The sequence below is a fragment of the Eumetopias jubatus genome, unplaced genomic scaffold (genome assembly GCF_037043125.1).
Source record: "Eumetopias jubatus isolate StellerSeaLion01/CBP00866 unplaced genomic scaffold, mEumJub1_p1.0 scaffold_8, whole genome shotgun sequence".
Lineage (NCBI taxonomy): Eukaryota > Metazoa > Chordata > Mammalia > Carnivora > Otariidae > Eumetopias > Eumetopias jubatus.
The window spans coordinates 81,079,541-81,095,729 of NW_028274814.1; the positions used below are offsets into that span (position 1 = coordinate 81,079,541).

General features: G+C 51.0%; 1 protein-coding gene across 1 annotated transcript; it reads right to left on the minus strand.

Annotated features, from left to right (window-relative positions):
• Nucleotides 1-56: 56 nt before the first annotated feature.
• On the minus strand, nt 57-7,419 carry KRT84 (keratin 84). Its single transcript, XM_028125513.2, has 9 exons — nt 6,743-7,419; nt 5,318-5,526; nt 4,654-4,714; nt 4,033-4,128; nt 2,949-3,113; nt 2,653-2,778; nt 2,314-2,534; nt 1,831-1,862; nt 57-400 (listed from the first exon to the last, which is right to left on the minus strand). The coding sequence occupies exons 1-9, from the start codon at nt 7,271-7,273 to the stop codon at nt 57-59; spliced, it is 1,785 nt and encodes a 594-aa protein (XP_027981314.1). The 5' UTR covers nt 7,274-7,419.
• Between the last annotated feature and the right edge of the window lie 8,770 nt (nt 7,420-16,189).

The following is a 16,189-nucleotide window of genomic DNA, read 5'->3' on the forward strand; positions in this document are numbered from 1 at the left end:
AGCAGATGACGTCGAGATGGTTCTTCCTGGGGCGGTGGCTCACTGGCGCTGGCCTCTCAGTACTTGGTCTGATGGGAGGTGGTGGTGGACACGAAGCGGACGCTGGAGCTGCGGCTGCTTCGGCCCCCACTGCAGCTGCTGAAGCCCCCCTCGGTGGACAGCAGGCAGGGGGTGCTGGGGGCGCAAGCCTCGCCCATGAGCACCGAGCCACCTCGGGAGCCCGCGCGCAGCAGGTCCCCGCTGGCCTTGATGACCTGGGCCCCGCCCAGGCTGGAGCCACAGGTGCCGCCAGACCGGATGCCACTGCTGCCCGAGAAGGTGACTCCACTGTGGGAGAGGGCGGAGCTGGCGACCAGGGGCTCAGGCCCACACACAATACCGCCCCGGGAGCTGCTCACGGCTGCGGGAGGGAGAAGAAACTGTCAGCGACACAGGCTGCCCACGCCTGGGGGCCAACCTCCATGCTGTCTGCTGGCAGCAGGGGTGGAGGCGACAGGATGGTGGCACCAGGGGAAGTGGTCCCTATTGCCTACCCAGACAACACCCACTTTTCCCTTCTCTTGCCTGGGTGACTCAAAGGCTGTGACTCCATTAAAGTTAAACATTCAGATTAAAATGGGAGAATTCAGCCAGATCCCCAGGTCGCATATAGTCATAAGTTGACTGTCATTTATATATGGCTGAAGTCAGGCTGGGCGGTGAGCTGGATTATCCAGACAACTGGAGCAGTAGCTCCTATAAAGCCATGCGGCCTCTCTCTCCTGATTAGATCATGCTCCTTGGGGGTTCCCACATTGTCCCTCCAACAGGAGTCCCCTGCCAGTTCTCTCCTGACCCATTGATGTCTCTGCTCTGTAGCCCTCTGGTATCCACTGGGCATACCTCCATATCCCAGGATGCCAATCCCACTAAAGCTTGCTTAGACCAGCCCTATCTGTGGAGGGGCACCCCCCTCTCCTTCCCTCTCTTTTTACCGGAATCCTTCCCATCATCTGTGACCTCCACTCAAGCTTGACCTCTTGCAGAAAGCCACTCCCTGCTACCTCCCCCTCTCTGAGGGCAGGTCATCTGAGGATGAGTAGCTTAGACTGCGTGACCCACCAGTGTAGCACTCAGCCCCACCATACATCTGTGCAGATTTGTACTTTTGGATCAGAAATCTGGGTTTGAGTTCTGGCTGTGCGACTGACTAGCTTTGGGACTTCTGGTAAACCACATATTTTCTCTAAGTGAGCATAAAGGGGAGTGCTAATGCTATTCCTCTCCACAGGGCTTTGAGGGACAGGTTGACAATGGATAGGGCTCATCTCAAGATGATTTTAATTCTAGAGAGCAGGGACTGGTCTTGCCTTCTTTGTGCCTACCATCCCCTGCCCTGCAGTGCCCACCATAATCCCCTGCATGCTTTGGGCACAAACAATATTTTGCCCGGCAGTAGCAGCAGGAAGACTTCTGCTCATCCTTGTCCCATCCCCTGCCATGGGTGTGGGGGCGACTCCTTGGCACAGGTCTTTTCATTCCTTCTCTGATCTTTGTCCCTGAAGGACAAGACCACTCAAGGGAAAAAGGCTGACTTTCTTCTGGAACCCTTTCCCCCCTATTGGCCCTGCAAACCTTTGTGATTGCTTTCTCTAGGGAATGAAGGCTCTGGGGAGATCTCAGGCCTCAGCTAAGGGATAATCCTAGTCCAGGGGCTAGATGGTCCTTGCTCCCCTGACTTTCAGGGCCAGCCCAGCATGGGCTCTTAATCCCAACATGAGCCTGGGTTTGAAGGAAATTTGCAGAGCCACAGGAGAGGAATGGGAAGAGGAAAAAACTTAAATTTCTTACATATGTTTACTGGTCCAACACCTTCGCAGATCCTGGGGAGAGAAAGAAATAAGTGAGTTCACAAACAGTGTTGGTCCCTGAAAAGCTGCTTGCTATCAGAAGGGCTTTCTTGGCAGAGTGGACCGGTGGTTCTTACCCTTAGCTTACAAGCATCCCGGGAGCTTTGAAAAAACACAGGTTCCTAGACTCTGCTCCAAAACTATTGAATCAAAATATTTGAGGAAATGTGGTTTTATTATTATTTTTAAACAGATAACCAATATGCAAAACATCCTATGATTCTGGTGCAGACTGTCTAGGAACTTGCGTTTTGGAGGCAAAAAGCTAGAACCATCTTCTAATTCCCACTAATTATTTGCAGAGAAGATACTGCTACCTTTAAAGATCACTCAAACTGGCAATTCTTCACCTGGTCCCCTCCCCCATTTAGTCATTCTAGATGCCTAAGTCTGACCTCCCTCCCGCTGCACTGAGAGCTCTCACCGGATCTCCTCGCCCTCCAGCAGGCGCCTGTAGGTGGCGATCTCAATGTCCAGGGCCAGCTTGACGTTCATCAGCTCCTGGTACTCGCGCAGCTGCCGGGCCATGTCCTGCTTGGCCTGCTGCAGGGCGCCCTCCAGATCCGCCAGCTTGCACTTGGCATCGTTGAGGGCCACCTCGCCCTGTTGCTCTGTCTCGGCCACTGCAGCCTCCATCTTGGCTCGCTGCAGGAAGAGGCCATGCAGGTGGGCTTTGGCAGGCACTAGGGGATCCCCGGGTGGGGTTAGAAACACAGCCCCCCCCTACCTCCCTCTGGGGCTTTCTCTCCTCTCCTTTGCCCACCTGAGCCTTGGCATGCTCAATCTCTGCCTTCAGTCTCTGGATCAGGCGGGTCAGCTCATTGATCTCATCCCGTGTGTTGCGCAGGTTGTCACAGTGTTGGCCAGCTGTCACCCGCATCTCCTCGTACTGTGCAGGGAGAGGGGGATGTTATGAAGGTCCAAAGTTTGAGTGAAGACCACAGCCCCAACTGAGTTGGGAAGCCTTCGACTTCGACTGGGTTCACTCTGTCGTACATGAGTCTTACTCTAGCTAGGGCTGCCCTCATCCCTTCCTCAGCCCCCCACTCCCCTTCCCACCTTGGTCTGGTACCAGGCCTCAGCATCAGCCCGACTGTGCCTGGCGACCTCTTCATACTGGGCCTTGATTTCGTCGATGATTCCATCAATGTTCAGGTCCCGGCTGTTGTCCATCTTCACGATGACCGATGTCTCTGAGATGTGTGACTGCAGCAACTGGATTTCCTGTGTTGGAGGATGAACAAGACAGTTGGGCTCAGAGTCCCATCAGGGGCCAGGACTCTGCCACAGGGGCCCCAAGAGTGGCTTCAGGAGCAGAGAGCATTGCTCATTTGTTCAGAGCAAAGTGATGGAGCTGACCATCCAAACGGAGGACAAAGAAAAAGACATGAACAGAGAACCATTTCAGTTTGAAATGTTATATACTTGTTATATACTCGAAGACACCTCTTTAACTCCTTATTCACCTAGGTGAATACATGGGGCCTAGGAATTTGGCAGAGGAGAGTGAGAGCCATGCTACTTTTGAAACTTTTCTTTGGCTTGTCCACAAAGTGACTGTGCTGGTCATGGATCATCGAGAGTTGATAATATTCTAGAACATGGTGGTCTAGGAATTCCTATATCTCAAGTCCTTAATAGAACCAGGGGCTTGGAACTGGCTTGTAAGGGCTCCAGAGGGAGCTTTCTGATGCCTTTCTGCTCAGAGCCGGACATTAGCTCTGGCTAATGTTTGATTCTGTATCAGACCAAACAGACCACTTACCAAGCAAAAGATAACTAGGTCATTTAGCCAATTAGGTCAAACACAGTTTTTCTTACATCTACTGGCAAATCAGTTTGTCAGAGTCTTCTGATTGGTCAGAGAGGAAGGGATGCTCTTAGACCCCAGTCTTAGGGTTGGCCAACGAGGAGTTGGAGCCTAGATCTAAGGAGTTTACTCAAAGACCTGCTGAGAAGCCTGCTTGCTTACCTTCCTTTCTCCACTTGTAGATAAATTGACATATAGAGGATAATAGATTGGAACAGGAGGAAGATGTACAATACTAAATGTTAGAAATTATGCTAGTCCAGACAAAGCCCCCCCAGGAGTCCAGGCTAAGCACAGATCTCCTTGTTTGGCTCAGAGGGGATGAATGCTTACCGCCATATATAGGGTTTTCAGAAAGTCAATTTCCTGAGTTAGGGTATCCGCATTGGCTTCTAGGTCAGACTTACTTAAGAAAGCTGTATCCACATCCTGCATAAAAGAGAGAAGGAGAAAATGGTCCTCACTTGTGTACTGTTTAAACTGTTTAAAGAGTCTGGAGATGGGTGGGAAGATCAGGCCAATCCCCACAGGGCCAAGCCAGGCTTTGGGATAGGTGGGAGAGCCCTTGGAATGCAGTTTAGTGACTGCTGTTCTTCTCCCTACTACCTGGGGGCTGCTGGACATTTTTGAATGTGTATTTATAGGCAAGGAGCATATGGATAATCTAAGACTCTCTCTCTCTTTTTTTCTTTTTTAAATCTAAGACTCTTATAAGGTCATCTCTTCAGACCTCTGCTCTTGTGAAGACCCAATCCTAAATAATCTGAGGCCAAATCAGAACTCTAAAGGGAACCTGTTATGACCTTAGAGGTTCTACTCTGTGTGAGTGGCCCCAGATTCCACGGGGCTGCCTGGGCCTTTTCAGGTGGGGTACGGGGGTTGGAGCAGGTTTTGTCTTGGGAATATTTTCTTGTCTGGAGGAGAAGCTTGCTTGGACCTGTTGCTCTCCCTTACCTTTTTCAGAGCCACAAACTCATTCTCAGCATTGGCCCGGAATCCTACCTCTTCTTCATACCTGGATGATAAGGAGTGAGAGGGTGAGTTCTCATCTGAACTAACAGGCAATTACTCCCAACTCTCCAGTGAGCCTCTTAAGACATCTCTGCTACATCTAGGAGCATGAGTCCCTGTTGCCACCTACATATTCTCATATACTTTGTCTCATCTTTAGGACCTTTTATGAGCCTGTGGCCCTCAGATTTTCCAAATCCCTTTTACTTTCTCAAATTAGATTTGGGGTCTGAAAATGTGGACCATTGCTATGCTCCTCTGCTAGAAAAGACTTGGAATCATTGCACTTGAACATAGAGAAAGTAGAACCCAACTCATTGCTGAACGTGAGCACTATTCTCAAAACCAGAGGGCTGTTTCTGGAGTCCGCTGTCCATTCCCACAGACAAGACTAGGGACAAACCATGCCCAATTCCAAGACTCCTTTTTATTCAGGACCCACAGAAGGCCTCCTCCTCCTCCCTTACATATTGCTGCCCTCACTAGGCTGAGTATTGAAACCAGCATTGAACCCCGATCTGTCCAGCTGCTGTTAGTTGAACATGGCAGCTGCTTTGGGAACCAAAGGCTGCCTGTCCTTGGTCTATGCAGTCTAGATACCACTTACTTCTTCTTGAAACCCTCAAGGACATCCTGCATGTGGTTTCTCTCAGCCTCAAACCGGGCCCGGTCACTGTTTGCTATGTCCAGGTGCCTCCGCAGGTTGGTGATATAATTCTCGAAGAGGGGCTCCAGGTTGCTCCTAGCACATTTCTGCTCTTGGAGGAAGTTCCACTTGGTCTCTAGGAGCTTATTCTGCTGTTCCAGGAACCGCACCTAAATCCACAGGGGCAAAGAAATGGCCCCTGAAGAGCTTGATAGAGTCACCTACATGTCGACAAGTTCTTCAGGTGCCAGAGATGACTCTCAGCCCCATGTTGACATTGTCCTCTTGTCTGTTGACTTTCATTCCTCCTCTAACTCAGTAGAAACTGGAAGAGTACGTCTGTGACCCCCTCCTCATGTTCAGTCAGGCTCAGCTGCAAACAGAAGCTATTGAACCAAAGCACTTCAGTACCATTTCCCCTCTGCCCTCCAAGAAAGGTGCAAGCTGGCTCACTGGGAAGTTGGAAAATTTGATGCTACTCGAGCTGGGATTTGCCTATACCTAAAAACGGATTGGCCATCCCTCACAGGGAATGAAGAGCAGAATAAAGCATATTGGGGTGGGATAAGGCATTAGGAGGTGGGAATTCTCAGGTCATAAGTCATATCCACCATCCCAGATGCTCCATCAGCTGAGAATTGTTGAGCTGGAGGAGAACGTGGATCATTTGCTCCACCCCCTCATTTCAGAGATGAGGAACCTGAAGCTCACAGAGGTGAGTTTCCATTCTCAGATATAGAGGACTCCCGCTCCATGGAGACATGGTTTGTGGGATGTCAGTTCCACATCACTGCTTCTTTCATCAGTCTGAAGATCATGACTTCCCATGGTAGTTTCCTACTATTTCCCTCGATCTAGACAGCTCAGCTGAATCTGGGTACCCCACGTGAGGAGTATACATTCTTTCTTTTGGGCAAAAATTACTCAGTTCCATTCTCTACTTTCTTGAGCCTGAGCAGATGTGGCTACCCAGCCTCAGAGACTATGACAATCTCAAGAAGAACATGAAGATCTCAAAGGTTAAAACCCTTTAAACAGGTAGCCAACATCTGCCCAAAGTCCTAATGTTTCTAGCCTGTTTGTGAGATACTTCTAAGTGACTAGGTGCTAGGTCTTAGTTTGTCCAAATGCCCTCAGATTTGGCTGGATGTTCCTCTTTCCTCCAGAAGACAAAACCACTGTCTTAGTATATCCCACCATGCAGCATTTCCTCAGGTTTGTCCTTGTTTTGCAGCAGAATGACCCAGAAATGGTACTGCAGTGCCTGAAGGATGTAGGTCAAGACTGATGCCTCAGGCCTGGGTTCTTTCTTCTTAAGGGAGAGGACACCCCAGTGCATTTTAGCTCTTACCATCCCACACCCAGAGATTGAGCTGTCATAAGTACCTTGTCAATGAAGGAGGCAAATTTGTTGTTGAGGGTCTTGATTTGCTCCTTCTCATCCTTCTTCACCCTCTGGGCATTGGGATCAATCTCCAGGTTGAGGGGGGTCAGCAGGCTCTGGTTAACAGTCACTGCTGTGATAGATGGGGCTGCTGGAACTCCAACTCCTCCAACTCTGTAACCAAAGCCATAGCCAAGGCCACTGCCGGCTCCAAATCCCAGACCAACACAACTTCTGGCCCCAAAGCCCAGACCAGCACCGCTCCCATCACCAAAGCCAAAGGCCATCCCCCTGCCAGCACCAAAGCCAACTCCACAGCGGATGGGACGGGGGCCTACAGCTTCTCTCCGGGGTGAGCACGATCCAAAAGTGATGACGCTCCGACTACCAAAGCTGCCAAGGCCCCCGAAGCTGGGCCCACTCCTGCAGGAGACAGAGCTGGCCTGGAAGCGGTTCTGGGGGCTCACTGCGGAGTAAGAGCTGAAGTTGCCCATGTGGCACCCAGAGCTGACTCGGTAGGAGTGGCAAGACATGATGGCTTCCTGGATGAGGACAGAGCAGGGATTGCAGAGTGGGGCGAGCTGGAGCTGGGAGTCCCTCTGAGGCTAGTGGATCCCTTTCCCCTTTTATGTGTCTGGGGATCTGAGGCTTGGCCCCATAAAAATGCAAAAATATCCATTGGGATGCATTTATGAGCTTGGGTAGTTAGCAGAAACTCTTCATGCCTATAACCTTGTTAATAATGAGCTAATCTCAGACACACCTATTCTCCTCAGGATCAGGGCTATAACACCAAACCTATAAACATTAAAAACACATAAACACATAAACATTATGGTCCTATTTTTTTCCCACAAGTCCACCACAATTGCCATTATGGGAACATAAATTTGCTTTGGTCATAAATCCAATAGACTTTTTCACTGCAAGTGTGGCTAACCACCAGAAAGTTAGGATGGTAACACCTCCAGCAAGAGGCTCAAAAGAGGTGCATCCATACAGATATAATCCCCTAAATAGGTGGGGGTGTAACGGGGGTATGCAGAAGAGACAGGGTCTGCACAGCTCTGAGTAAGAAATAATGTGGTGAGAATATGGTTTATTGCATCTCTGTAGATGGATTAAGTAGTCCAAAACCCTTTTGTACTGTCTTATTTGTCTTCCATGATCTGGTTTGGCTGCTTACATAAGAGTTGAATCTTTAGTAAAGCTCATTTGGGTTAGTATAGAAGCATGTCTGATTTGAGACACTCAGAAGAGATTAATTCATGAATTCATTACTTCTTTCCACAATTATCAGTTGCCTACTCTGTCCCAGGCAGTGTGCTTGACGCTGATGGTACAGAGATAAAAAAACTGTCTCCATGCTGGGGGAAGATTTATCTTATCCACCGGTCAATATTTTTGTGGCCTAAGTTGAGGCCAAAGCATGCCAATGGCTTGATCATGTACCTGTGTGGAAAGTTAACCACATGATTTTGAACCCTTAAAACACACATTAGGGCTGATCTATAGGCTTGTGTGCAGGTTTCCTGTGTTACTGATGAATCTTTGGTTAGGATAGAGAGACACAAAGCAATGAGCATCTGGTCTGTGGCTATACCACCCTGAATGCATCTGTCTTGGAAGCTAAGCAAGGTTGGGCCTGATTAGTACTTGGATGGGAGACAGAACAATAAGCATCTGGATAGAGAAGAAAAAGTTCTAAGCAACTGGATGTTATCATTGTTATCAATATCGCAGATATTTCAGGACCCAGAGACAGGTGTTTTCTATTCTAGCATGTGACATGGTTCATCCTACTTGTCCTGTGCCTGGTGGAACTTGTACTTGACTGGATGCTTGGGATCCTGTGGAATGCTTGGGATTCTGCTTGGAAGGGGATGTGTGCTTTTGATCTGAGCTATCCAGCTCGGGTCTTTACTATTTTCTTCCTTTCCAATCTCTACGGCATTTATTTTCTTTTGTCTTATGCATTAGCTAGTACTTCCAGGATGATGTTAAAAACAGTGGTGAGAGAGGACTTCTTGGCCTTATTTTTAATTTTAGTGGGAAAACTTCAAGTTTCTCACCATTAAGTAGGATATTAGTTGTAGGTTCTTTGTTGATGTTCGTTATCAAATTCAGAATGTTTCCCTCTGTTCCTAGTTTACTACTATTTTCCATAGACCCAGTTATCAAATGTATGACTAAAGAGAAAAGCAGGAAAGTAATAATGAGAGAATCCTTCTCGGGAAGATCGCTGGTGATCTCCACGTTGCTAACTGCAGTGGTCTGTCCTTAGCCCTCACTTAGCTTCTCAGCAGTATTTGACATAGTCAATCATTCCCCTTTCCTTGAAACGCTTTCTTATTTTGGTTTCCAGACGCCATGCTCTCCTGATTTTCTTGCATATTACTGGCAGCTTCTTTTTAGTTTTCTTAGCCAGTTTCTCCTCATATCCCCAACTTCTACACACTGCAGCATCCTTGGGTCCAGTCTTTGTACCTGTTCACATCTTTACCTACACTCATTCCCTTGGTGACATCATACAGTCTCATGTCTTTAAATACCGTCTATCCACACTGATGACTGCCAAGGCATATAGCTCTGGTGAACATCTCTTCTGTTCTCCACATGTATATTTTATTTTTTTATTTCTTATTTACTTATTTATTTATTTTAAATAAAGATTTTATTTATTTGACAGAGAGAGACACAGCAAGAGAGGGAACACAAGCAGGGGGAGTGGGAGAGGGAGAAGCAGGCTTCTTGAGGAGCAGGGAGCCCGATGCGGGGCTCGATCCCAGGACCCTGGGACCATGACCTGAGCCGAAGGCAGATGCTTAACGCCGGGGCACCCAGGTGCCCCTCCACACGTATATTTTAATCAACATCTTTATTTGGGTATCAAATAAGCATCTCAACCTTAATGTATCCACAGCTGTTTTCCCAAAGTTGCTGCTAAATACGTTCCTCTTGCCAGGCTCACTATCCCACGAATCTGGGAGTCATCCTTTGTTCCTCTGTTTTTTCATATCCCACATTCAATCCATTGGCAAATCCTCCCTTCAGAAAGTATGTGGGCTTCTACTCCTCACCACCCCACTGCTGCACGTTGCCCGAGCCCATTACTTCTCACAGGATCCATTGATGTGTCCTCCTGCTAGTCTCCCCTTTTCCCCTCAGTCTTTTCTTTCCTTTTTTTATTTTTTTAAAGATTTTATTTATTTATTTGACAGAGAGAGACACAGCGAGAGAGGGAACTTCCAAGCAGGGGGAGTGAGAGAGGGAGAAGCAGGCTTCCCGCGGAGCAGGGGGCCCGATGCGGGGCTCGATCCCAGGACCCTGGGACCATGACCTGCGCCGAAGGCAGACGCTTAACGACTGAGCCACCCAGGCGCCCCTCCCCTCAGTCGTTTCTTAACAGCGCAAAGTGATCCTTTAACAACATGTTAGATCATGTCATTTCTAGGCTCTTAGGGTTTCCCATCCCACTCAGAGTAAATGGCATAAAGGACCCTGCACAGTCTGCTCTCTGTGCACTGACCTCATTTCCCTCTAGCCATCCTAACAGGCTCCAGCCACCCTGGCCTCCTGGTTGTCTGTCAAACAGGGAGGAAAAGTCCTGCCTCAGACAATTACCCGCCTGCTCTTTTCTATGCCGGAAACTCCTTTTCCTCAAATAGTTATATGGCCGGGTCTCTCAACTCTCCTAGGTCTTTGCTCATAGGTCACCCCCTATTTAAAGCTCCCTCCCCCATGTCCTCCCTATCCCTCCTCCCCTGGTAGCTGTCACCATCAGAGGTCCTCTCCTGCATGGATTTGCTTGCTTATCTTCTGTCTTCCCTGGCTAGGATATAAGCTCCAGGATGCAGACGCTTGGTGCGTTTTGTTCTCTGTGCCGCCAGTGCTTGGTAGAGAGGGGCATGTGGAGGGAATGCTACTTAGTTCCGTAGAATGCATGAATACACCCCAAAGATTCAAAGCAGGAGGAAAAGGAGGGAGAAAGGAGCAGGAAGTGAAAAGAAGAGGAATTCGAGTGTTTGGTTTTGGAGATACTTCAGGAAGAGGAGACTCCAGGCTCCAAAATTCAAGTGCTCACCTGGGAGCCAGCGCCGTTTGCCCTCCAGCTCTGGCCTCTTGCAATGTGAGTCTGGCTGCTTGGAGGAAAGGGCCAGGCAAGGGGATCCAGGAGATTGGGAAGGCGGCTGGTGGACCCTTAGGGAGGTGAAAGGGGGAGGAGAGGCATTGAGAACACCAGCGAGGGTGCCAGGCGAACAACAGAGACTTGACATTACCCTTGGAGTCAGACAGACCTGGGTTCTGTCCCAGTTTTGCCACCTGCCGGCAGAGTGACTTTGGACGGTGGTGCACCAGGGGCAGAGTGGGGACAGGGCTCTGCTCCGGGTGCTTGTCTGTTAAGAACTTAAGAACGATAATATGACTGGCTGAAAGTCAGTCTGCTTTTTATTATCACTATGCACCAGCCATTCTGAACAGTGGGAGGCAGCAAGCACGCCCCCTCCGTGGGGTACCGGTCACCTGTGGATGTCCCTTCACCTGTCTAAGCCTCAGTTTCCTTATCTGTAAGATGGACTGACACTGCCTTCTCCTTCATGGTATCGTAGGGATAAGTGTGAAAGTGTCTGGGGCGACGCTGTGGCAGGTGGTGTGGCTACGGCCATCCATTCCCTCCTCCCTCCCTCCCTCCCTCCTTCCCTCTCTCTGCCCCACCCTTCTATTTTGCACAAGCCTCCTTTCCCTTCTAGGCGGGCACCCTGCTCCTGTTCAGCACCCACCTCCGCCCACGCCCCAGCCGTGCTTTCATCACCCACCGCCGCTCTGGGGCTGTCCCGAGTCCCTGCTTCCCGCGGGCCTGACTGACCAGGCGGGGCAGGTGGGACCAGTCAAGCCTAACTCCTGTTCTGGGATGAACTCTCACCATCAGCAGTTTCTAGTTCTGAGGCATCATTTCGACAGACAGACGATGCATAACACAGCCCTCAGCCAGTTTTCCTGGGCGGGGGGGCGGGGTGCCGTAGGGAGCGGGGAGGGGTTGCCCTGGAAACCCTGGGCTGGCTGGAGCTTTTGCTGCCCTGACAGTTTCTTCCTCCTGCTGTGGGTCAGGCTGGATGGAAGCCGGACCTCTGGGGGCTGGGCTCCCCAAGATACTATTTGTGCAGCGCGGGGAGGCAGAACTGCTGACGGGGAAGGGGGGGGAGAGGCCCTGTCCTGGCTGGCTAAGCAGGGTCTGGGAACCCTGGGCACACCCGGGCTGTGTGTGGGGGGGGGGGAGGGGAGGAGGGAGACAGGGAAATCCCAGGTGCTGAGAGGCTTTGCTAAAAGCCGCCTTCTTCACAGTGTTTCCGTTTTGCCTGGAGACAAGTTTGTGCTGGAAAGAGACACTCACTGGGAGGTGTTCGCGCTGAGACCTGCCTCTGTGGGAAGGGAAGCCCAGCAGAAGGAGGGGGACAGTGGGGAAAGGCTGAGCCCACCCCTGCCTAGGCCCTTCACCCCACTGCCCTCTCAGACTAAGGACTCTTAGATGGACGCTAAACACCTCCCGAGGAGAGATAAAGCACCCCCTCTTGTTCGGGGATTCCCTACTCTTCCAGGCAGGATGAGTGTTTTTCAGGCGTAATCCAGGTTCCTCACCTGGCCCACGCAGCTATCACCTGCCCGGAGTGAAAATGAGGCTCCTCGAAGGAGCTTCCACCGCCCTCCTGCGTCCTGATGTGTGCCTGGCGTTGCGTTAAGATGCTGGCATGGCTGGGGCCCACCTATCTCCCTTCCATCAGACATGGTGATCCTGTTCCCCTGCCTCTGGTCACGGTTCTGCTTCTGAAGCCAGTGCCCCCAGTCCAAGCCCTGGTTGCAGAGTGGCAGTGGTGGGTGCACCTGGGGCCACCGAGAGGGGCTGGGATGAGGAAGGGGTCCTGGCAAGACAAGGGCCTCTGGGAGGCAGAGGCAGAGGGCCCCTGAGGGAGCGGGGAGTGGGGCCAGGAAGGGCCTTGTGGGGAGAAGAGAGAGGCCCCTGGTGAGAAGAGGGGCAAGGAAATGGGAGATATTCTGGGGAGACAGAGAAACGAGGAGCTCCATTCTGGGCGCTTCCATCCTCCCCAGGCCCCTTGGGGCTGCTCCCCTCCTGTCCTCACAGGGGTGCCCGTGGAGGTTGCCAGGATTTGGACTCCTGAGGCCTAGTGGAATGCAGTGAAGCTCTGACTTCCCTGCTGGGGCCAGGGGGCCCAGGCCAATCCTCTCTGGATCCTAGCACCTTGCACAGGCCTGGCCCCCTCAGCAGCTCAGGAGAGGTTTGCCTAAGTGAATGGAATGTGCCACCAGGCCACCACTAGGAGGCACTTTTGTCCCATCTGCCTTGAGTCAGCTCCTAGTGGGGAGGAAGGGAGAATGGGGGCGCTGCTGCACAGCACTGAAGCCCCCCCCCACTGCACCGCCCCCATGGCCGGACGTTCCAGAGGGGGCTCACCCAGGCCCCCGAGCTCATGTCCAGGACTGAGCTTGGGTAGTGGACTGTTCAGACAGCCTCCTACTCTCCCTGGGCCTGTGCACTCTGAATAGGAAGTCCTAAAGGGATGGTCGCCGTGTCTGAGCCCACCTCCCGGTGAGGGCGGGCCATCTCCGCTCCCTCTCCTCCCATCTCCTCCATGCCTCATCCAGTGGCATGTTTCCTGGATCTCTCTTTATGCTGACTCCAGGCCAGAGCACCCTTGTAGTTATCAGAGCTTTGCATATTGATCATCAAGGACCTTAGCTGGCTCTAGGGCCAGGTCCAGAGTGACAGGGCTGCGGGTGGGAACTGAGGCTTGGAGGCCTTGCTCTTCTGCCCCCTTGTTCCTTCTGTGTGGTTGTGTGGTCGTGGACTCCAGACTCTCACCGGCACAGGCACGGTGCGCTCGGGCTCACGGTTGCTGGTCCCTCAGCCTGGAACCCCCACCAGGCTTCCTTCCCCTGAGTCCTGCTGCCCTTCAGGGTCCAGCTGGCCTGCCCCTCCTCCTGGGGACCTTCCCGAAGCTCAGGACTAGGTGGGACCCTCAGTTATGTCCCCTTTCACAGCAATTCTCACATCTGTAATTTCCCATACAGGTCTGTGTGCCCTGCTAGGCTGTAAGCCCTGTGAGGCATGGATTAGGGCCAGGGCCCCATTTTAAAAAAACAAACAAACAGCTTGGTTGAGATATAATTCACATGCCATATAATTTGCTCATTTATTTTTTATTTTTAAAAAAGTTTTATTTAATTATTTTAGAAAGAGAGTGAGCCGGAGCAGAGGGAGGAGCAGAGGAGGAAAGAATCTCAAGCGGACTCCCCTCTGAGCACGAAGCCCAACTTGGGGCTCCATCCATAACCGTGGGATCAGGGCCTGAGCTGAAACCAAAAGTCAGATGCTTAACTCAGGTGCCCCTATAATTTGCTCATTTGAAATGTACAGTTCAGGGTTTTAGTATATGCTCAGACATATGCAACCATCACCATAGTCAAATTTAGAACGTTTTCACCACTTCAAAAGGAAACTTTAGCTATAATCCCCCGCCCCATCCTCCCTCTCCAGCCCTAAGCAACCACTAATTTGCTTTCTGCCTCTGTGGATTTCCCTCTTCTGGATTTTCATGGGAATGGAATCATAGCATATGTGATTTTTGTGTCTGGCGTCTTTTACTTACTTACATGGTGTTTTTAAGGATCACCCATGTGGTGATGTGGATGAGTAGTTCATTCCTTTTCATGACTGAATAGTATCCCATCGTGTGGCTATACTATATTCTGATTATCCATTCATCCACTGATGGACGTTTGGATGGTTTCCACCTTCCAGCTGTTGTGAGTAATGCTGCTAATGAGCATTCACATACAGGTTTTTGTGTGGACACATGTTTTCATTTCTCCTGGGTGTATATCGAGGAGTGGAATGGCTGGGTCCTGTGGCAACTCTCTGTTTAATGTTTTGAGGAACCGGCGGAATGTTTTCCAAAGTGGCCGCACCATTTTACAGTCCTTACTGTGGGCTCTTAAGTCCTGTGTCTGTTCTGTCTGCTGAGTAAGTCGACCTTGATTGGAGCTGTCTTGTTCATCACTGTTACCAGCCCCTGGGTGGCCTGACCCAGAGCAGGTGCTTGATAAATATATACTGAATGAATGGAAAAGTGGATGAAAGCCTCCTTTTGAATATACTGTCCTCAACTTCCTCCCAGACTCTATCCTTACAACTTTCTCTGTGAACCTCTCTCTGACCCCCTTTCTGGACATAATCATTAGTTGCCTTTTCCTGTTGCTCCCATATTCTCTGCCTCTCATTATCTATGACTCCTCTGGGGTCAAGAGAAGGTATTAGTCAACTCTGTATCACCAGCTTCTAATGCAGGGGTTGGCACAGAATGGATGCTCTGCATGGGACCATGGGGGGAGGGGTCTAACACTCAGGAGCCACAAGGGGGAGTTTGTGGTGGGGGGATTGTTACAGGGGATCAGTGAGGCAACAGGAAGGTTTTGGGGGCCCCACAGAGGGTAGAACTGCTACTACCAAGTCTCATCTCCAGGTCTTGGGGCTCCCTAGGAGGGAGAGGGGACTAGAAGTTTCTCCTCCCTGGCTGGACTGGTGCCCATCTGCACAGCTTTCCCCAGGCCTGCACCTGCCCTGCCCTGAGACTGGTCCAGGATGGGGAGGCTGCTAAGTATCAACATAATTCGGGCCCCCACAGGCTTTCTGTAGGACACGGGCAGGGGACCATGTGGTGAGGGGGCCTACGTGTATAAGGCCTTGGTTTTTAACATGGCAAGTGACTTGCAGTCTATTGGGGTGTGATATGCAGGTTTTAAATGCAGTTTGTATGGATCCACATTTATTCCACAGGCTGTTTGCAGATCATTCATAGGTAGCTTTTCCATGAGTATGATAACCTTCATTTCCACTCCCAAGCCCTCCCAGCTCCCAGCTCCCAAAGGCTGCTCATTGGTTCCCCTCCAGCTTTCTTGTACCCCACAGAGCCAAGTGAAAAATCCGGATTCCTGCAGCCTGGGAACAGTCAGTTTATTGGGAACAGACAAGCCCAGAGGCTTATGACAGAGATGGAAGCTCCCTGGATGGGTGGGTTCCTGCAGGATGCAGCACTAGGGGCCTCTGGGGAGATGGGGTCAGCACAACACCTCCTTCTGTGCAGCCCCTGAGCCAAAGCCTCCCAGTTGCTGGGCAGCCCCACATCGCTATAGCCAGGAAAACATGTTCATATCAGACCGAAAGCAGGGGGACCTAGAAAGAGAGGGAGCAGGACCAGGGGCGGGGGGGGGGTGGTGGTGCGGTGAGGGCTATGTACAGAGGGTGGGGGAGGGTCTTGGTTCCATTGAGCAAATGGTGTCGGCTTGTGATTGTCTCTCCGTCCAGGAAGTATTCCACGTCCCCTTGCCTTTGTTTTGGCATTTGCCCGCCATCAGCTGCCAATGCAGCCCAGGAA